At 37.4% G+C, this 23078-nt stretch overlaps 1 protein-coding gene and 1 long non-coding RNA gene across 4 annotated transcripts in view; both read left to right on the forward strand.

The window, feature by feature from the left end:
• The first annotated feature begins 461 nt into the window (after positions 1–461).
• On the forward strand, positions 462–3522 carry LOC129348823 (uncharacterized). Its single transcript, XR_008601526.1, has 2 exons — positions 462–878; positions 1013–3522. It is a non-coding gene; the product is annotated as an uncharacterized LOC129348823 (long non-coding RNA).
• Positions 3523–4828: 1306 nt separating this feature from the next.
• Positions 4829–23078, forward strand: part of kdm2aa (lysine (K)-specific demethylase 2Aa) — a 33658-nt gene continuing 15408 nt past the window's right edge. The window contains exons 1-17 of one of the 3 annotated variants that reach the window (XM_023270183.3): positions 4829–4990; positions 8863–9001; positions 10738–10816; positions 10960–11006; positions 11892–12070; positions 12153–12259; positions 13278–13371; positions 13626–13779; positions 14911–15026; positions 15108–15234; positions 15971–16212; positions 16641–16718; positions 18130–18257; positions 19538–19661; positions 20617–20745; positions 22333–22416; positions 22620–22868. In XM_023270183.3, the coding sequence (XP_023125951.2) occupies positions 4985–4990; positions 8863–9001; positions 10738–10816; positions 10960–11006; positions 11892–12070; positions 12153–12259; positions 13278–13371; positions 13626–13779; positions 14911–15026; positions 15108–15234; positions 15971–16212; positions 16641–16718; positions 18130–18257; positions 19538–19661; positions 20617–20745; positions 22333–22416; positions 22620–22868 (2082 nt within the window). In that variant the 5' untranslated portion in view covers positions 4829–4984. Of the gene's footprint in view, positions 4991–5217; positions 5830–8862; positions 9002–10737; positions 10817–10959; positions 11007–11891; positions 12071–12152; positions 12260–13277; positions 13372–13625; positions 13780–14910; positions 15027–15107; positions 15235–15970; positions 16213–16640; positions 16719–18129; positions 18258–19537; positions 19662–20616; positions 20746–22332; positions 22417–22619; positions 22869–23078 lie in introns of those variants that run through there. The other 2 variants (XM_023270182.3, XM_023270184.3) reach the window with 2 other exon arrangements.

A 23078-nucleotide genomic window follows, 5' to 3' on the forward strand; every position in this document is an offset into this window, starting at 1 on the left:
AAAAATTAATAAAAATCTTCCCAAAAAAATCCTAAAAAGTTTGGATCATGCTTTATTATTTTATTATTCTTGGGAACAGCTCACGCTGCTTTTAAGTGTATTTTGTAATCTTCTCCTGGTATCCAAAGTCTGAAATAAGCCAAGATATAATAACAAACTGATAGAAAACTCTTTTTAATCTTAAGTAACTCTTAATTATAAAATAATAAACATGTATAAAGTGTGGACTCAAAGGGGGTGGGATGTACTCTGGCAAGATTAATAAGCATTCATGTCTCAGCACTGGCTAATCAGTTCCTTGTTATTGCTTATGTGACTTTTTACCCTATAAAATAAAACACACCATTGCAAAAATAAAACATTAGCATTTTATTTTTTATATATATATATATATATATATATATATATATATATATATATATATATATATATATATATAACAACAAAAACAAGACAAAATATTACAAAAATGAGACACAAAATGACAAAAGAACAATGAACAATCTAGTATTTTACTTTATGATCAGAACAACTTGTCATGGTCTAGAAATGATTTTAAAGTTATAGTTTTACTAATTTACAATCTGCAGTTAATGTCTTCTGTGGAATTTTTACACTTTGAGGGCCGGATTGGACCCTCTGGAGGGCCGCTTTTGGCCCGCGGGCCGCATGTTGGACACCCCTGATGTATGAGGTTGATTTCATGAACAGATGTGTGCCTCTTTATGTCTTTCTGTGGATTCTCACGTCATCTCATCCCCGTCTAGGGTGGCATGATTGACAGAATTGAGAGCAACATGGACCAGTCGGTGGGTTTTGTAGAGAGGGCGGTGGCCGACACCAAGAAGGCAGCAAAGTTCCAGCAGGAGGCCCGCAGGGTTAGTGTGAAGTCTTCTCTTCAACGCTGATAAGGAAACATGACTGCCAGCATTGTGGGCAGAGTTCTGTGAATGTGAAGCTGCTTAATCTCTTTGTGTCTCTGTAACCCCACCCCGACCCCCGTCTCCTCCAGAAACAAATGATGATCTTCTGCTGCTGCGTCATCCTGGCCCTCGTCCTCGGCTCGTTTGTCTACAGCTTCATCAAGTAGAAACACCTGAATGAGGAGCAGAGCTGCTTTCACTTTACTATCATTTCAAAGAGTAAACGCTGCATTCATTCACCAGTATTTCAGAACAGGTTACAACAACTTTCTGAACCTAATCGGGCTTTTCCAGATTTCAATTCACTTCCATTGCATTTTCTGGATTACTACAGCTATTACCAAAGGGAACTGACTTCTGAAGAATGTCCAGCCTTCTGTTTGGACATATCTGAGAAGAAACATGTCTGAACAGCATTCAGATTTAATTAATCTGATTCCTACTGATTTAAATCACATCCATGGACAGCCATTCAGTGTGAGGAGGAGGTAGATAAAACAGCAGTAGAAGAAACGTTTACCCACCTCTAAAGGCAATTTGGTTCAGCATGTAATAATCCCATCAATAAAATCAACATTTAAAGATTCATAAATGTTTATGATGTAGACCAGGAGAGTCCAACTCATTCTAGTTCAGGTTCCACATTCAGCCCAGTTTGATCTCCAGTGGACTGGACCAGTTTTTACTATATGATCAAAATGACAAAAGTGAGATAAAAAAAGACAAAAAATCAACAAAAACAAGACAAAATGTTGTGAAAATGAGACACAAAATGACAAAAAAAATTTGACAAGCGAAACGAAACAAAACAAAAAAAGACAAAAAATTAGACAAGTTGCAAAGTGACAAAAAATGGATAACCGATAAAACAAAAAAACACAAGGCACACAAAACAACGAATAAAGTGAAACACAAAATGACAAAAATAAGACAAAAATAAGACAAAAACAAGTAAAAATATTACAAAAATGAGACACAAAATGACAAGAAGTTTGACAAACGACACAAAACAAAACAAAAAGACAAAAAAGAGACAAAAAAATTTCATAAAATGACAAAAAAATAGACAAACGACAACAACGAGACAAATAAACCACAAAACGACAAAAACGGCACACAAAACAACGAATCAAGCAAAACACAGAATGACCAAAATAAAACAAAAAACACAAGCGAGACGAAAAGGAAACACAAAACGACAAAAACATGAGACGAAAGTCAGACAAATCAGGCAAAAAACAACAAAACAAGACAAAATATGACACAAAAATGAGACACAAAACGACAAAAAAATTTGACAAACTACACAAAACAAAACAAGAGACAAAAAAATTCAACCAAATATTACAGTGACAAAAAAATGGACAAATGACAAAAACAAGACAAAATACACAAAACGACAAAAACGGCACACAAAACAACGAATAAAGCAAAACACAAAATCACAAAAATAAGACAAAAACTACAAGCGAGACAAAAAGGAAACACAAAATGACAAAAATGAGAAACAAAACTACAAAAACATGAGACGAACGACAAAAGTCAAACAAAAAACAACTAAACAAAAATGAGACACAAAACGACAAAAGAACAATGAACAATCTAGTATTTTAGGATCAAAACAACTTGTCATGGTCTAGAAATGATTTTAAATTTATAGTTTTACTAATTTACAATCTGCAGTTAATGTCTTCTCTGGAATTTTTACACTTTGTGGGCCGGATTGGACCCTCTAGAGGACCGCTTTTGGCCCACGGGCCTCATGTTGGACACCCCTGATGTAGTGTATTGTGCAGCTGTTCTACTGGATGGTTTGGGAAGGACGTTTTTCATATCTGGCTCTGTATTATTACTGTTTGTGTGAAAATGTTCGGCTCTAGCTGCAGAACGTGTCGATTAGTGCTGGTGTGTTTATTTTAGAAATCTGCAGTGAGAAGATGGAAAGTTTGCAACACTAGATGAAGGGTAACCAGAACATTTTTAATTCTTGGACTAGGAAAGTAGAATAGCAGAGTGTTTAATTTACTTTAATTTGCATTCTTGTCCACTTTTCCATAAGAAAAGATTTGATATCTTGACGTAGAAGCACCATGCATCTCTTGCTTCCTTACCAGGCTGTCAAAGAAGATTTTTTAGTAAATTTTAAAGAGAATTTACTGCTGTCTCAGATGATTAAAATGCTTAAAAGTGTTAGTAAAGATTTGTGCAAAAGCTGCATGACCACCGCCCATTCTGATTCACATCTATGAAGTCAGTATCGTAAGTATTGAGACAGCTGTTGTTACTCTTTTGTATATTTGTCTGTGTGTTGTAATATGAAACCATACTACTGTGCCAATACTTATGCTATTGACTGCATCTACTAACATGGCTAATATCACGTTGTGGATAAACTCCAGCTCTGAGTCCATAATGGGCCTTTACTCAAATCATTTTTCCAATTTATTAATGAAAGATAGTCACTTAAAAATCCACATGTAGGAGTTTTGATGCTAACCTGATTAAAAAAATGATTGATAACAGACGCTGTTAGACCAAAGCAGATATTTTGTATTTGTTAGATTAGAAGTAGAAATAAACAGCACTGCTTTCTTTCTGACACTGCCTTGGGTGTTTTACTGCTTTGTTTGTGGATTTAAGACAACATTTTAATCCATTTTTAATGCGTGTATGTGTGCTTCTCACCCGTTCTATAGAAGTACAGCTTGTCATTCCTGTTTAACCCTCCTGTTGTCCTCATTTACGGGCACCAAAAAATATTGTTCCCTCGTCTGAAAAAAATCCAAAAATTCAGCAAAAAAATTCCCCAAATTTATTAAAAAAAAAATTGCAAAATCTTCAGGAAGAAAATTCCAAAATTCCTTGAAAGTTTCCCTTAGAAGTTTTTTTTTTTAAATCCCCAAATTTGGCAAGAAAAAACAAATTTTTAAAAAAATTGTAAATATTTTCAAAAAATTAATAAAAATCTTCCCAAAAAAATCCTAAAAAGTTTGGATCATGCTTTATTATTTTATTATTCTTGGGAACAGCTCACGCTGCTTTTAAGTGTATTTTGTAATCTTCTCCTGGTATCCAAAGTCTGAAATAAGCCAAGATATAATAACAAACTGATAGAAAACTCTTTTTAATCTTAAGTAACTCTTAATTATAAAATAATAAACATGTATAAAGTGTGGACTCAAAGGGGGTGGGATGTACTCTGGCAAGATTAATAAGCATTCATGTCTCAGCACTGGCTAATCAGTTCCTTGTTATTGCTTATGTGACTTTTTACCCTATAAAATAAAACACACCATTGCAAAAATAAAACATTAGCATTTTATATATATATATATATATATATATATATATATATATATATATATATATATATATATACTCTTTTTGCTATATTTTGTTCAATATTTGGACGCCTTGTGTGTTTTTGTGTCCTTCCTTTCCTGCCTAATTTATTTAAATCCCGTGTTTTTGTAGCACAGTAGGAAGGAGAAAGAGGAGACGCTGTTACTCGTATGAAACATGTCTTTTGTAGATTTGTCCACCAGTTGAGAAAAATATAATCAATCTGATATATTTTTGGCTAATTGATAATTCCAAAACCGGAACTGTGATTACAGTGCCGTTTGTTTACGGTCTACACAGAAACTACGCTGCTGATGACATTCAGAAGACAGATGGAGCCTGGCAGAACTAAGAGCCCGTTCTGTTTTGTTGCAGATGATTTTCTTTTACACATTTTGCTGCCTGTTACCCATTTAACCGACATATTTCTCGTTCGTAAACTTCGTCACGGTCCTCTCGCTCGCCGTACTCTGAATCTACGTATTTGACAGACAGGCCTTTGCCACCAATCACAGGTGCCGCGCAACATGTTTCAGCCAATCAGGTAAAAGCGCTTCAGAGTCCACTTCCATTTATGGAACTGCTGGCTCTTCCTCGTTGGGATGAGAGGTAGAAAACGTGTCCCTCCGGTGTGATCGTTCGGTAGGAAGCAGACCGCAGCGGACTGCACACTCCCGGGGTCACTGCGGGTATCTGGAGGCGGTCAGACCTCCGCGGCTATGGGGGTAAGTACAGCAAACCGCAGCCTTTCTGGGGTAATTCAGGTTGTTTGTGAGTGATGACTGGTTATATCAGATTAGCGCATTGGCTCAGCGCGTGATTGGCTGCTTCGCTTGTCCGTCTCGCTCTTGTCCAATTGTAGTTCACAAATCTTTCACGTGCTGTAGTTCAGTGAATGCTTCTCTGTGATTGGCCTAGCGCGCCTTGGCGGGCGGGACATAGTGATGTTTTGTGATGGGATGGGAAATGGCGGCTGTTCGGGGGCTGCATTTACTTTGAACGAGGCTAGTTTTAGTAGCAGGACGTCGTTCAGCCTTTTTCTCGTAGTTTAGCTGAAGTTTATAACCGAAGTTGGGTTTTATCCAACTTGAGGTTATGCCACATTTCCTTGGGTACACGTAAGATGCCTTCCCAAAAGCAAAACCATTAGCTGGGCACGACTTTGTTTGACGAAAGGAGGGAACAAAGCTGGAGTGATGAGATGGTTTTATGAAAATGGAATTGCTTTGACCGTTTTAACTTTGTGTAAATGAGTTCCTCCTACATAAATCCGACGCTACTTTATGAATCCAGTGTGAAGACAGTGAGTGTAGAAAGTAAACTTAGGCTCGGAGTGGATAATGTTGGAGGAGATGGCTGCGTAGAGACTATAAATGTCAGGTTTCAGCCTCTTTGCTATGGATCTACTGTCACATGAAGCTCTGCGGCGCTACGGTGCACTTTAACGAGGTTTTCTGGTAGCTGTAAATTCAGACTGGACGTTGTTAGAAACCTACTTTAGTGGGACAGATCTCTGGTTCCCACTGACATGGATAATTCCAAGCCACGGTACAGCAAAAGGCTGGTAAGTTCAACACTCCTGTCATATTACAGGCCAAACTGACCCCATTAAAGTGAAAAAAACAACAAAAAAATATATACGACTCAATCTATAATTGAGGGACTCTTGAAGTCCATGGGATATATCTTGCATAAATTTTTATTAAAAGTAAAAAACCGAATGTTTTTTATGTTAATTATGATCATATCTTTACAAATTCCATAATTATTTATTATGGAAACAATCACTTATTAATAAAAAATGACTGGATAGCATTAAAATGTCAACTATGATACAAAAAGTCCCGCAATTATACATTGACCTGTCCAGAATGCCTTGAAAATGATCCATAATTCCAGAAAAATAGTCCAGAATGACATGAAATTTGTCCTAAATGACTCGAAAATTATCCCAAAGACACACAATTATCCAGAATGACAAGAAATGATCCAAGCTGACATAAAGCTTGTTGAAAATGACTTGAAAATTGTCCAAAATGACTAAAGAATTGTATGTGTCATCTATAATTGAGGGACTGTTGAAGTCCATGGGATATATCTTGCATACATTTTTATTAAAAGTAAAAAAAAAACTAATGTTTTTTTATGTTCATTATGATCATGTCTTTACAAATTCCGTAATTATTTATTATGGAAACAATCACTTATTAATAAAAAATGACTGGATATCAGTAAAATGTCAACTATGATTAAAAAAAGTCCCACAATTATATGTAGACCCGTCCAGAATGGCTTGAAAATGATCCATAATTCCGGAAAAATAGCCCAGAATGACATGAAAGTTGTCCTAAATGACTCAAAAATTATCCCACAGACAAAAAAATGATCCAAAATGACGAGAAAAGATCCCAGCTAACATAAAACTTGTTGAAAATGATGAGAAAATTGTCCAAAATGATGAGAAAATTATCCGGTCAGTCTATAATTGAGGTACTTTTGAAGTCCATGGGATATATCTGCATACATTTTTATTAAAAGTAAAAAAAATAATGTTTTTATGTTCATTATGATCATGTCTTTACAAATCCCATAGTTATTTATTATGGAAACAATCACATAGTAATAAAAAATGACTGAATTTCACTAAAATGTCAACTAAATAACTGTCTGAATTTAATACCAACCACCTTCTAATTAGCTAAACAATAATAAAATGAGCTGATTCAGAAATAGTTTGGATTGTGCTCTTTTTATTAAGTTGAGATAATCATGACAGATGTTTCTTTTTTCAAATCAAATCAAATAGATCTTTATTGTCATCAATAATTGATGAGAAGTTGTCTCCAGCGGACCGATTAGCAGTAATTCAGCAGTCTGACCACCTGAGGAATGAATCTTTTCATCGTTCTTTCTGTCCGTCCTCCAACACTCCTGAAACGTTTCCCTGATGGCAGCAGATTAAAGAGTTTATGGAGGGGGTGTGAGGAGTCCCTGATAATGTTCAGAGCCCTGCTCCTTAACAGATGGGAGGGAAACTGATGACCCTTTCAGCTCCCCTGACTTTCCTCTGCAGGGCTTTTCTGTCTGACATGCTGCCGCTGGAGTAGCATGTCGAGATGCAGTATGTCAGGACGCTGTGGACTACACCTCTGTAGAAAGTCCAGGACCCAGAGACACGTGGCGTCCAGGCCGAGGAGGAGGAGTTTCTCCATTATTCTCTGGGGGATGATGGTATTAAACGCTGAGCTGAAATCAATGTACAGGATTCTGTTGTAGATGTCTTTATGGTCCAGATGAGTGATGACAGAGTGCAGCTGGTGGTGTTTTGTGTGCCGTTTTTGTCGTTTTGTAACTTTTTTTGTCAAATTTTTTTGTCTCTATTTTTTTGTTTTGTTTCATGTCGTTTGTCAAATTTTTTGCGGCTTGTTTTTGTCACTTTGTGTCTCTTATTTTTGTAATATTTTGTTTTTTTTGTCCGACTTGTCATTCATCATGTTTTTGTCGTTTTGTTTCTCATTTTTTTCTTTTGTGTTTCTTTTTTGTCTTGCTGTTTGTTGTCTTATTTTTGTCATCTTGTTTTTTGCTTTATTCGTCGTTTTGCGGCCGTTTTGCGTTTTTGTCGTTTGTCCATTTTTTTGTTGCGTTGTAACTTTTTTTGTTCAATTTTTGGTCTCTTTTTTTGTTTTGTTTCGTGTCGTTTGTCAAATTGTTTGTCGTTTTGTGTCTTTTTTGTAATATTTTGTCGTGTTTTTTGTCTGACTTGTCGTTCGTCTCATGTTTTTGTCGTTTTGTTTCCTTTTTCTCTCGCTTGTTTTGTCTTATTTTTGTCATTTTGTGTTTTGCCTTATTCGTTGTTTTGCGTGCCGTTTTGTGGTTTTTTTGTCTTGTTTTTGTCGTTTGTCCATTTTTTGTTGCTTTGTAACGTGTTTGTCTTTTTTGTCTCTTTTTTTGTTTTTTGTGTCGTTTGTCTCTTTTTTTGACATTTTGTTTCTCATTTTCGCAATATTTTGTCTTTTTTTTTTTTTTGTCTTTTTTTTATCTGACCTTAGTCGTTTTGATCATATAGTGAAACTGGTCTGGTCCACTGCAGATCAAACTGGGCTGAATGTGGAACCTGAACTAAAATGAGTTGGACACCTCTGGTCTAATCTTTAGATGAATGAGTTCATCTTGAAGCATTTGGGACGGTCAGCGAATTGAAGGGGGTCAAGCAGTGCAGGGATTCTGGCTGTGATGTGACGTTTGATGAGTCGTTCAAAACCCTTCATCACAATCGGTGTCAGTGCGACGGGGCGATAGACTTTCACACAGGACACAACGGATCTCTTTGCCACTGGAACTATGGTGGATGTGTGTAAGCATCTGGAGACCTTGGCCTGACTGAGGAGATGTTAAAGATGTCAGTCAGTTCATCTGCCAGCTCACCAGCGCAGACCCTCAGCACACGTCCCGGGATGTGTAGCTTAGTCTAACATTCAGATTTATCTTCTCCCATCTGTTGTTTCAGTAACAGGAAAGATATCTTTAGTTCAGTCACCCCTCTTTACTGCCCCTTCTTTCTCATTCAACCCATCTGCCCTTCTGTCAATCTTCCCAGCGGGCAGGTACCCGGAGACGTTACCATGACGACGGCATCTCGGACGAGGAGATTGACGGAAGAAGGATGTTTGACCTGGAGGAGAAAGTCAACAGTCAGAGGTTCAGCTCTGACCGGGTCGTTCGTATGGAGGGCAGAGGTAGGCGAGCTGCTGCTGAAGTTAAACCCTCAAACGCTCACCTCAAATAGATTACAATTCAGGACTTAGTAGCTCTACCCAGCAGGTTCTAGTCAGACGTTAGATCTGTCATTTAAGGACTCTTCTCAGTGGTTCAATGCCAAAGCTCAGACATGTTTAGCAAGATGTATGTCTTATAACCACAGTAGCACTGAGGGAACTGCCTCAACTCTTCACATATAAACACAGAAGTAGTTTTCCTGGACAAAAGCGAGAAACAAAATGACAAAAAATGAGACAAACGACACGAAACAAAAAAAAAGTGGCAAAAAAATGGACACACAACAAAAACTAGGACAAAAATTGCGCAAATGAGAACAGAAATGACAAAAACACAAAACGACCACAAAGTCGACAAGCAACACAAGCAAGAATAAAAAAACACAAAACGACACCAATGATGCACAAAACAGCAAAACACAAAATGACAGAAATAAGACGAAAAACATGAGGGAGACAAAAAGGAAACACAAAACGACAAAAACGAGAAACAAAGTGACAAAAACATGAGACGAACGACAGAAGTCAGACAAAAAAGACAAAATATGACAAAACAAGAAACAAAACGACAAAAAATGAGACAAACAAGAAGTGAAACAAAACGAGACAAAAAATTTGACAATAAAGTTACAAAACGACAACAACGACATACAAAACAACAAATAAAGCAAAACGCGAAATGACAAAAATCTGAAAAAAAAAACAAGCAAGACGGAAAGGAACGACAAAAACGAGAAGCCAAATGACAAAAAAAATAGACTAATAACACAAGTGAGACAAAAAAAACACAAAACGATGAATAAAGTGAAACAAAACGCCAAAAACATGAGACAAACGACATGTCAGACACAAAAAAACAAGACAAAAAATTACAAAAATGAGATGCAAAATGACAAATGAGACATGAAACAAAAACGAGACAAAAAATTTTATATAAACTTTGCAAAGCGACAAAAAATGGACAAACAACAAAAATGAGACAAAACAACAACAAAAACAACACACAAAAACTACAAATAAAGCAAAACACAAAATGACAAAAATAAGACAAAAAACACAAGCGAGACAAAAAGGAAACCCAAAACGAAAAAAATGAGAAACAAAACAACAAAAAAACAGACCAAAAACACAAGTGAGGCAAAAAACACAAAACGATGAATAAAGCGAAACACAAAACGCCAAAAACATGAGACAAACAACAAGTCAGACAAGAAAAGATAAAAACAACAAAAGCAAGACAAATTATTACAAAATTGAGACACGATAAAAATGAGGAACAAAATGACTAAAAAATGGACAAACGGCACGAGACAAAACAAAAAAGAGACAAAAAAGTTAGAAAGTGACAAAAAATGGACAAACAAAAAATAACAAAAGTTAGAAACAAAACAACAAAAAAATAGACTAACAACACAAGGAGACAAAAAACACAAAACGAAACACGAAACGAAAAAAATCTGAAAAACGACTAAAACAAGACAAAATATTACAAAAATGAGACACAAAATGCCAAAAAATTTGACAGATGCGAAACAAAAGAGACAAAAAAAGTTAGAAAGTGACAAAAACAAGACAAAAAGTGAGAAACAAAACGACCAAAAAATAGACTAGCAAAACAAGTGAGACCAAAAAAAAAACAAAAGGACTAGTAATTGTTCTCAGGTGTGTTTAGTTGTGTGTGTTTGTGTGTTTCTCAGAGCTCACATACGAGTTCGTCCAGAGGGGCGGCCTGAGGGACCCGATCCTTTTTGAGAAGCCCGATGGATTGGGAATCAAGTGAGTTCCGTCTCTGTTTTTGCCTCTTCGTCTTTATATACTTCACTAGTTCCAGCGTTTCCTTGTCAAATGTTTGGATACGTTGCCTGTTCCCCCCTAAGAAATCAAAATGGTTCACTGAATGGCACCCTCTCATTCTGCAGGATGCCAGATCCAGACTTCACCGTCAACGATGTCAAGATGTTTGTTGGTAAGACAAGTTGTCAACGCAGAAAACAATAGAAGAATCTGCCAATCACATTTCACTGAATATATGGACTAATCCAGAGGTGTCCAACATGAGGCCCGCGGGCCAAAAGCGGCACTCCAGAGGATCCAATCCGGCCCTCAAACACATTAACTACAGATTGTAAATTAGTGAAAGTACAAATTTAAAATCATTTCTAGACCATGACAAGTTGTTTTGATCAGAAAGTAAAATACCAGATTGTTCATTGTTCTTTTGTTGTATTGTGTCTCATTTTTGTAATATGTTGTCTTGTTTTGTTGTTGGTCTGACTTTTTTCGTTCGCCACATGTTTTTGTTGTTTTGTTTCTGTTTTTTGTCATTTTGTGTTTTTTTTGTCTCGTTTTTTCATTTATCCATTTTTTTGTTGCTTTGTAACTTCTCTAATTTTTTTGCCTCTTTTTTGTTTCATTTTGTGTCGTTTGTCTTTTTTTGACGTTTTGTGTCTCATTTTCGCAACATTTTGTCTTGTTTTTGTTGTCTTTTTTTATTTTTATCTGACTTTAGTTGATTTGATCATATAGTAAAAACTGCTCCAGCCCCTGAACTAAAATTAGTTTTACATCCCTGGACTAATCTTTAGATTAATGAGTTCATCTTAAATATTTCAACATCTACAACAATTCCAAATAGTTGTTCCTAACAGTTAATAAATCATAAACTACTAGTCAGTATATGCATTTTTTCATAGTTGGTAAATTGTAATGTTCAATAATAATCGATTTCTCCTTTTATTCTGATAAATGTTCAGTTTTATTGGACAAAGCTCCATAATTCCTGTGAAAACTGTCACTAAACTGTGTTCTTAGCTGCCGTTCTGACCAGACTTCCTGCTGTGAACCCTCTCAGGTAGCAGACGGATGATAGACGTGATGGACGTCAGCACCCAGAAGGGGACGGAGATGTCCATGGCCCAGTGGACACGCTACTACGAGACCCCTCCTTCTCAGAGAGAGAAGCTCTATAACGTCATCAGCTTAGAGTTCAGCCACACCAAGCTGGAGAACCTGGTCAAGAGACCTTCCACAGTACGTAGACGCTGTGTTTAGATGAAGACCTTAGAGCTGGACGTGTCGTTGGGTAATTGTCTTCCTCTGTGTCCTCATGTAGGTCGATCTGATAGACTGGGTGGACAACATGTGGCCTCGTCACCTGAAAGAGAGACAGAGAGACTCCACCAACTGCATCAATGACATGCAGTATCCCAAAGTCCAGAAGTGCGTATTTAAACTGTTGTCTGTAGACGAGTCCGTTGGTCATCACGTCATCTCGTTTTTGTTGTTTTGTGTTTCCTTTTTTGTCTCGCGTGTGGTTTTTGTTTGTTTTTGTTGTTTTGTGTTTTGCTTTATTAGTTGTTTTGCATGCCATTTTGTGGGTTTTTTTGTCTCATTTTTGTTGTTTGTCCATTTTTTTTTTTTGGTCGCTTTGTAACTTTTTTGTCAAATTTTTTGCTTTTTTTTGGTATTATTTCGTGCCGTTTGTCCAATTTTTTTGTTATTTTTTGTCTCATTTTTATAATATTGTCTTGTTTTTGTCATTTTTGTTTGACTTTTGTCGTTCGTCACATGTTTTTGTCGTTTTGTGTTTTGCTTTATTCATTGCTTTGTGTGCCGTTTTTGTCGTTTAGTGCATTTTTTTGTCTCTTTTTTTGTCGTTTGTTGAATTTTTTGCCTCATTTTTTGTGGCATTTTGTTTTGTTTGTCAATTTTTTGGTCGTTTTGTGTTTCATTTTCATCTCACTTGTGTTTTATGCCTTATTTTTGTCATTTTGTGTTTTGCTTTATTCGTTGTTTTGCGTGCCGTTTTGTTTTTTAGTCTCATTTTTGCCGTTTGTCCATTTTTTTTGTTGAATTTTTTGCCTCTTTTTACTTCATGTCGTTTGTCTTTTTTTTGCCATTCTGTTTCTCATTTTTGTAACATTTTTTGTTATTTTTTTGTCTGACTTTTGTCGTTTGTCTCATACTTTTTTGTCGTTTTGTTTCTCATTTTTGTCGTTTTTTGTCTCGTGTTTTTGTCTTATTTTTGTCATTGTGTGCCGTTTTGTGTTTTTTTCCCTAATTTTTGTTGCTTTGCAACTTTGTCTAATTTTTTGCCTCTTTTTTTTGTTTTATTTTGTGTCTGTCAAATTTTTTGTCATTTTGTGTCTCATTTTCGCAAAATGTTGTCTTGTTTTTGTTGTTTTTTTGTCTTTTCTTATCTGATTTGGATGTAACGTTGCTGATGGTTTCCCCACAGATACTGCCTGATGAGTGTTGAAGGCTGCTACACAGACTTCCACATCGACTTTGGAGGGACCTCGGTGTGGTATCACATACTGAGAGGGAGCAAGGTGAGGCGAGAAGAGCTCCAGCTACGTTGGAGAAACACGACCTTTTCTGTTACAGCCGCTTGTTGTTTGTCAGACTCCTTAATTCACTCAAAATATGAATAATGTTCTGATGTGTCGCAGACCTTAAATAAATAAATGATCTGTAAGCCCATAGGCAGAATGTGACGACACATGTTGAAGAGTCGGTAACTATGAGGCCGTATCGTGTTGTTGAAGTCCAGAGGGTGTGTTGAACTTCAGGTGTGCCTCCTCAGGTTTTCTGGCTGATCCCTCCGACCCCTCAGAACCTGGAGCTCTATGAGAACTGGGTGCTGTCGGGGAAACAAGGAGACGTTTTCCTCGGAGACAGAGCGTCGGACTGCCAGAGGATTGAACTGAAACACGGCTGCACCTTCATCATCCCCTCAGGTACACGTTAAACCAGGGGTGTCCAACATGCGGCCCGTGGACCAAAAGCGGGTCCAATCCGGCCCTCAAAGTGTAAAAATTCCAGAGAAGACATTATCTGCAGATTGTAAATTAGTAAAACTATAAATTTAAAATCATTTCTAGACCATGACAAGTTGTTTTGATCCTAAATTAAAATACTAGATTGTTCATTGTTCTTTTGTCGTTTTGTGTCTCATTTTTGTAATATTTTGTCTTGTTTTTGTTGTTTTATGTCTGACTTTGGTCGTTCGTCTAATGTTTTTGTTTTGTTTCTTATTTTTGTTGTTTTGTGTTTCCTTTTTGTCTCGCTTGTGTTTTTTGTCTTATTTTTGTCATTTTGTGTTTTGCTTTATTCGTTTCGTGTGCCGTTTTTGTCGCTTTGTGGTTTTTTTTGTCTCGTTTCTGTCGTTTGTCCATTTTTTTGTCACTTTGTAACTTGTCATTTTTTGAGTTTTTTTTGTTTTGTTTCGTGTCGTTTGTCGAATTTGTTGTCGTTTTGTGTCTCATTTTTGTAATATTTTGTCTTGTTTTTGTCATTTTTTTCTTTTTTCTCGCTTGTGGTTTTTGTCTTATTTTTGTCATTTTGTGTTTAGCTTTATTTGTTGTTTTGCTTGCTGTTTTGAGGGGGTTTTTTGTCCTTTGTCGATTATTTTTTTGTTTTTTTTATTTCGTATCGTTTGTGTCATTTTTTTGACATTTTGTGTCTCATTCTCACAATATTTTGTCTTGTTTTTGTCTTTTTTTTTATCTGACTTGTGTCGTTTTGATCATATAGTAAAAACTGGTTCAGCCCACTGGAGATCAAACTCGTTCTTATGATCTGACATGCGATGATATTTCTTACAGACTGCATCAGCGATGGTGTAATTCTGCATCTACTGCTACTTTCAGCTGGGGTTAGGGTTGAACATTTCATTTCATTTTGGAGTATTTTGAAGACATCTTTCAAATGATAGATACTCTTAACCATTAATAGACGTCTACTGTTTGGATTTCTGTGATGCTAGTCGTTAATTTAACATCATTAAAGGTTTAGAAAGGTGGTTTTGAACACTAGTGTGTTGAAGAATTTAAGCATAAACACAGTATTAATGTAGATGTTCTCCTCAGGTTGGATCCATGCCGTCTACACCCCTGTGGACTCGGTGGTGTTTGGAGGAAACTTCCTGCACAGCTTCAACATCCCGATGCAGCTTAACATCTGTAATATAGAGGACAGAACACGAGTAGGTACACACACTCTCTCCTGTAGGCAGTAAATAAAGTGATTTATTTAATTTAAAATGCTGCTTCCACCTCCACTGCAGGTCCCAGTGAAGTTCCGGTACCCCTTCTTCTATGAGATGTGCTGGTATGTGTTGGAACGCTACGTCTTCAGTCTAACCAAGACCTCCTACCTCACACCAGAGTTCCAGAAACACTCGCTGGGCATCGGTATGTACACAGGCATCCTACAAGTCAGTCACGGTTGTATGTTTTTATGCTAAAAGTGATTATCGGTAAACAAGGAGACCAAGAACTAATATTTGGAGCAATATACGTTATACTTGATAACACTTATGATGAAGCAAAATCTTAACTTTGCCAAGTTTCTTCGACTGGGTCATTTTTGCGTTGCAAAACGGCAACAGAATAATGAGCAATCTAGTATTTTACTTTCTGATTAAAACAACTTGTCATGGTCTAGAAATTATTTAAAATGTATAGTTTTACTAGTTTACAATCTGCAGTTAATGTCAAATTACAAATTCTGATTATTGATAAACTAAACCCTCAATGCACTGATGACAGAGCTCTCCTTCTTGGTGAAATTTAGGCACTGTTCAAATCGCTTCCAATAGCAAGACATCAAAATGAATGTTTGGAAAAGAATTGAAACAACGCAACCGAGACAGAAAGTAGCACGAATGCAAAGAAACAGAAGGAACTGTGAACAAAAGTTTGCATTATGAAACTATAGAAGCTCAATAGTTTACACAATTTAGAAAATATTTTTTTATTTTAAGATATCTTTCTTTTTACCGTACTTTTTTTTAAAGTTCTGTTTGGTCATCTTGACACAAATCTGATTCCAAAATAGAAGTAAATGTTGGGAAGAACACATGCTGTTACAACCCGTGTCTTTCGTGTAGATTGGTCATGAATAAATGTGTAACGCTTCTTCTCTCAGGTCTGAAAAACCCAGCCGGCTCAGATGCTGCCAGTGATCAAGTAAAGGAAGAAGAAAGTGGCGGCAGCAATGACGAGGCTTCAGGACAGCCGGCTGATCAACCTTCAGCTAAGGTCCATCTGACCCCACTAGAGGTGGAGGGACTGTGGAACCTGCTGGGTAAACTGGAATCTCTGCCCACTAATAAAAAGTGTGTCCCAGCAGGGATACACAACGCCCCGGCACTCATCACACACATCAAGGTACTGTCATCAGTGTGCCATTTTTATGTCACTCCAATTTGCCCGACCCACCTACTGACCATCCTACCGACCGACCCACCCACCGACTGAAACACACGCCGACTGACCCACCCAACGTCTGACCGACCGAGTCAATCGAAACACCCACCCATCAACCCACCCACCCACCGACCATCCTACCAACCGTCCTGCCAACCCACCCACCGACCATCCTACCAACCGTCCTGCCAACCCACCCACCGACCATCCTACCATCCGACCCACCCGCTGTCCAACCGACCCTTCAACCCGCCAACCGACCGACCCATCCACTGTCCGACTGACCGACTCGCCGACCGACTGACCCACCCACCGTCCAACCGACCCACCGTTATTAAACCCTTTTCTTCTGTTAATATTTCTCCTCTCTGCTCCACCACTATTGGCAGGCGCTACTGAAGGAACATGCCAGCGACAATCCCAAACTGTCTTACACTGGAAAACCCATCGTCAAGTGGCCAAAGAGGGTAAACAGCCTTAACTCTGAGCAAAAACACTAGAGTTATGGTCAATATAAAGTAAGCCATATGGAGTATATATTAAGGGACAAACAAAGGAAGTAGGAAGACGTTTGGGGACCTTTTGTTGATTTTTATTTATTTTATTCATTTTTATTTTATTTATATTTATACATATTTATTTATATTTATTTTATTATTTGTTTAAGGTAATAAGTGGTTTATGTGTGGGGTGGGTTACTGCCACTGGTTGGAAGAAGCCATCAGTTGCCTGTAAATGTGTTTTGCTTTGTTCCTCTTGTGTTTTTTTTTTTTTTTAAGATACATATTTGTTGGAAAAAAATTACTTCGGGGGAAAATAACATAAAATTGATATTCATGAAAATATATTTTCTGCCTTAATTTTACAGCAGATAACAGTTTTGTTAAATTAATTGGCAGGAATTGCATCTAATTTTAGAAATAAATTTAAAGATTTAAAGTTGACTGTCTGTTGGCAACGTTACTCAAAAACAGACTGACAGACTTGGATGAAATTTTCAGGGAAGGTCAGAAATGACACAAGGACCAAGTGATTAGATTTTGGCAGTTATGTGGCTTAAAGTCTGGATCCATGGATTTAACAAAAAAATGGTTCAAAATTACCTAAAATTTGCCCAAATTACCTGAATTTTTTTCAAAATGACTCAAAATTTGTCCAAAATGAGAAAACAATTGTCCAAAATGACTAAAAAGTTTATAAAATTACTCGGATATATCCAAAATGACTCAAAATTTGTCCACAATGACAAAAAAATTCCCAAAATGACTAAGAAATTGGTCTAAAAGGACACAGAATTGGTTCAAATGACTCAAATCTGTCCAATATTACCAAAAATGGTCCAAAATGACTCAAAATTTGTCCAGAATGACAAAAAAATTTGCCCAAAATGTCTACAAATTTTCCAAAACAGCTAAAAAAAAAATTGGTCTAAAATTACTAAGAATTGGTTCAAAATGACTCAAATCTGTCCAAAATGACAAAATAATTGTCCAAAAATGACCAAAATTTGTCCAAAATGACAAAAAATTCCCAAAATACCTAAAAAAAAATTCCAAAACGACAAAGAAATTGGTCCAAAATGTCAAAAAAACGTATATTTGCAAAATTACCTTCTTTAATGTCAAAAAAGTCCTTTTTTCCCCAAACAACTTTGTTATTTTGAATAGACATGCAAATGCAAGTTTATTTTTGTAATTTAAACTGATATTTTTGTGCAGAAGCATTTAAAAAATACACACATCTATGAAATAAAAACACACCATACTTGTGTGAAATGGCATCATGTCTTCCTGCAGTCAGATGTTGTGTTTGAAACAAATACTGGCTGATGATCTGTTTATTCTATTGTTTCTTTACTTTTCTTTTTCCGTCCTCCAGCCCTCCTGGTACCAGCCTCCTCCTCCTCCACCGCCGCCTCCTCGTCCTAAACTGGCCTCCACTCCTATCATCCCACGACCTCAGAAACCAGCGTCTTCCATGTCTGTGCTGAGGCGGCGCAGGGTCAGGTAACAAACCGTGGATGTGTGCGTTTACGTCTGTCAACGTTGGGCCAAGTTCGGGTTTCATACCATTGGAGGGACCACGGTTTATTAAAGCGAGAACCTTTTGTCCAGTCTGTTTTCAAGAACCCTTTGCTGCAAAGTCTGTAAATTTTAACAAAATGCTCCAGACATTCTAGGAAATAGAGCAATTTTATGACTCGCTTGCACTTTTCTAGTTGGGAAATGTTTGTGATTGGTCACGTCCGTCACATTACTACATGGTGGAGGAGCCGGTTAGCACATCACCTTGTGAACAGCTACGTTTATGAGAGCCTATCAATTCAGCAGTAATGTAAAAAAAAAAAAAGAAAATTAAAGGGTAAACGTATATAAAAATATATAGTCCGCATCAACATTTGCTTTCACATAGATGGTAGTCCTGCAGTTGAACCATTCATCCACTACATTATATAACTGTAAAAGCACTCAGACAGTGCGGCCCTCCTCCAAGGCTGCTCGGCCCTCCTCCAAGGCGTCCATTTAATATAAATGCATCCACAAACACAGTGACTTTGCTCTGAGCACAGGCATGTGTTATGCATGTGTACGTTATGTACGGATGCCGGATCATGTGACCTAAATATGTAGCAGGCGGCAGGAATTGATGGGACTCAGAAACACCCCCACAATTTAATCAATTGTTCCTTGAATCATTTCCGATGGACAAGTCCTGATAAGTCCTCAGTGGTGGATTTATAGTAGGATCACAATCATGTGATCATCAGCAGGCAGCCGATGTAGTGTTCGCTTGTTGTCATGGTTACAGGGATGCCGTGCCGCTATCTGGCAATGATACAGAAATCTTTAACTAATCTGTGGATCCAGACTATAAATATTGAGTAATTTTGGACCAATTCTTAGTCATTTTGGACCAATGTTTCTAAGTCATTTTGGAAATTTTTTAGACATTTCAGGAGATTTTTTTGTCATTTTGGACCAATATTTTTGTTGGTTTGGAAAATTTTGAGTCATTTTGCAAAATTTTCAGTTAATTTGGGCAAATTTTAGGTAATTTTGAACCATTTTTTTGTTAAATCCGTGGATCAGACTATAAGCCACATCACTGCCAAAACCTAATCACTTGGTCCTTGTGTCATTTCTGACCTTCCCTAAAAATTTCATCCAAACCCATTAGTCCGTTTTTGAGTGATGTTGCAAACAGAGAGACCCACTGACCAATCCTGGTGATAATTCCTGTATTTGTGTGTTTCATCATCTTTGGATGCCACGCTGCTCCTCTGCAGATGTAAACGCTGTGAAGCCTGTATGAGACCAGAGTGTGGAGACTGCAACTTCTGCAGAGACATGAAGAAGTTTGGAGGACCAGGAAAGCTCAAACAGACCTGTGTGCTGCGCCAGTGTCTCTCCGTAAGTCACGGGTTTTTATTTGGAATCGTTTTATAATTTTGTACATGTATATTAAATTTGCAAAAACTAAGATCCATTTTAATAGACTTTAAGAAATCAGGACTCTTTAAATGTGAATTTCAGCAAAAATCAATCAAATTTAGTTGTTTTTATTTAGTAACTTTGATTTTATAGAGTTGAACACTGTCAGTGTCCACAAAAACACGCTAAATACTCTTAATTTTTCAAACTGCAGTGTTCAACCATCTAATAAGCAAAACAAGTAGACGAGGAACTAAAAACAGCAATAAAAGCCTGTTCCAATTAGACACATTCAGCACTAGTCTTTATCATTTTCTGTTCATAGGCATGAACTTGTCGTGGATTTCCAAAAAATGGAAATAAAAAAATAAATTTATAAAAAAATATATTTTCACAGTGAAACTTCTGATGTCCACATTTTCAACATTTTTGGGAAATCTTTGAACATTTTTTGGTGGAAAAAAAATGTTAAAAATGTTTCTTAAGAACATTCACAAAAAAAATCAACCAAAATCCAGCGAAATTTGCTGGATTTTGGTTGATTTTTATGAATGTTCTTAAAGAAAATATTAGAAGTTTTACTGATATTTATGTAATCACTTTAGATATTTTTCAGATTTTTACTCATTTTTTGAAAATATTTCAAAGAATTTTCTTGCCAAATTTGGGGGATTTTTTAAAAAATAAAACTTTTAAGGGAGACTTTTAAGGAATTATTGGAATTTTCTTCCTGGAGGTTTTGCAAATTTTCAGAAATTTGGGGAATTTTTTTTGCTGAATTTTTGGATTTTTCTCAGACAAGGAAGCAATATTTTTTGGTGCCTGTAAATGAGGACAGCAAGAGGGTTAATGGGTTTTTAAAATGTCTTTGTTTCTTTTAAAAGCGCTGTCTTTATGTTGAACGTTGCTTCTTTGTACTTTCTGCCTCCTCCAGCCCGGCCTTCCTCTGTCTGCAGTCTGTGAGATTTGCAAGGAGCCCAATCAGGAGGAAACTGGAGACCCTTCCCTTACTCTGATGGAGTGTTCCAACTGTGCTCAGATCGTCCACCCTGCCTGCCTTACGGTACGCCAAGTCACACATTAGCCCCTCTGTCCTGTATACCGCACTGTATCTACTGCTGACCATTTCATTGGAGGAGAGTAACTGGGACAGGATGCTTTTGTTGTGTGGCTGTATCCTCAGGTTCTGTAATCAGGGATGAGAATTTTCCGCGGATCCGCGGAATTCCGAGTTTTTTTTCCGCCGAAAGTATAGTTTTTGTGAATCGTGTAAATCCGTTGAGAAAATTGTAGGGGGGTAGGGGTAGGCAAGTGGCCGGCCAGCCGACGCGTCGCGAGCCAAGGCTTGTGATGGCCGCCCGCTGCCGACATCTTTCGGCAACACGCATTGCAAAATCAGATACAGCTGTGAGAATGGAAATCGGCATTGCTATCTGTAAACATCACTTGCTGTTTATGTTAATGACAACATCCGCCTATTTTCGGGGGGGGGCGGGGGCAGACATTTTCAGAGTTTTTTTCCATTTGTCATTCTCATCCCTGTGTAATGCCCTCAAAGTTCCACAGTAAATCAAAAAAATAGTATGAAACGTAAACTTCTTCTTTCTTTCTTCTTTTCTTGAAAGTGAAAGAGAGGAAATTTACTTTAAAGTAAATAAAGAACCAATACAGTGCTAGATTGATCAGTACTGGACACCAATGACTACTGCATTTCATTTCCTTGTTTCTCTTTTTCATTCATTCTATAACAGCGATGTCCAACTCATCTTAGTCCAGGTTCCACATTCAGTCCAGTCTGATCTCCAGTGGACCGGACCAGTTTTACTATATGATCAAAATGACAAAAATCAGATAAAAAAGATGAAACACAAAATGTCAAAAAATGAGACAAACAACACGAAATAAAAAATAAGAGACAAAAAATGAGACAAACAGTTACAAAGCAACGAAAAATGGATGAATGACAAAAGCAAGACAAAAAACCACAAAACGGCATGAAACAACAAAAAACAAAACACAAAATGACAAAAAGAAAACACAAGTGAGACAAAAAGGAAACGCAAAACGACAAACACGAGAAACAAAATGACAAAAATGAGATAAAAGTCAGACCAAAAAAGACAAAAACAAGACAAAATATTACAAAAACAAGACAAAAAATTACAAAAAATTTGACAAAAAGTTACAAAGTGACAAAAATGGACAAATGACAAAAACAAGACAAAAGTCAGACAAAACAAGGAATAAAGCAAAGCACAAAATGACAAAAATAAGACAAAAACCACAAGCAAGACAAAAAGGAAACACAAAACGACAAACGAGAAACAAAACGACAAAAACATGAGATGAAAGTCAGACAAAAAAATGACAAAACAACAAAAACAAGACAAAATATTACAAAAATGAGACTCAAAACGGCACAACAAAAGAACAATCTAGTATTTTATTTTAGATCAAAACAACTTGTCATGGTCTAGAAATGATTTTAAATTTATAGTTTTACTAATTTACAATCTGCAGTTATTGTCTTCTCTGGAATTTTTACACTTTGAGGGCCGGACTGGACCCTCTGGAGGACCGCTTTTGGCCCCCGGGCCTCATGCTGGGCACCCCTGTTCTATATCATGACTGTCTGCTTCTGCCTGTACAGGTTCGGGGTGAAGGAGTGGTGAATAAAGACCTGCCCAGCTGCTGGGAGTGTCCAAAGTGTGTCCAGGGGATCACAGATCCAGAGGTAAACGACGTCTTCCTCACATTATTATTAATCTGTGAATCTATTAATCCTTGATGCACACTGGGCTGCAGTGTGTCTCAGCTAACGGGTATTGTGTGTCTCCTCTTTGTTCTTCATGACCTACTTAATTTTTTCTTTGTTTTTTTTTTGTTGTTTCTTTGGTTGCTTTTCTGTTTTCTTTTAATTAACTTTAACGTTGTCAGTCGTCAGGCAGCGATGAATCGTTGGCTGCTGGCCACGTCCGTCCCCACGGCCCCCTGGTCCTCAGGCTGGGCCCCGGGCCCTCTGCTGCTTTAGGGGGTCCTATGGGCTCCCAGCAGGACGGGGAGGTTGTCCGCTGCGGTTTCTTCCCTCCTCCTCCTCTTCCTTCCTGCTCTTCCTACTCCTCCTCCTCAGCGTCACTTCTATTGGTGGCGGCCCCTCTGCCTTCTCAGCCAATCAGCTCGAGACTGGTGAGAGGTGCCGCCTGCTTTGTGGACATTTTCCCGTTTTTCCCCATTTTCCTTTCCATCTTTTTCCAGAGAGGATTCACAGTGCTTGGTCTGAATTTGTTTAAAGGTTCAGTTTAGTGGCGCCTCTTCTCTCCACTGTTCCCTCTTTTCATTTTGAAGCTGTCTGCAGCTGAAATTGGTTTCTGTCCTGTTTTTCCATCTCCATGCTTG

The sequence above is a fragment of the Amphiprion ocellaris genome, chromosome 4 (genome assembly GCF_022539595.1).
Source record: "Amphiprion ocellaris isolate individual 3 ecotype Okinawa chromosome 4, ASM2253959v1, whole genome shotgun sequence".
Lineage (NCBI taxonomy): Eukaryota > Metazoa > Chordata > Actinopteri > Pomacentridae > Amphiprion > Amphiprion ocellaris.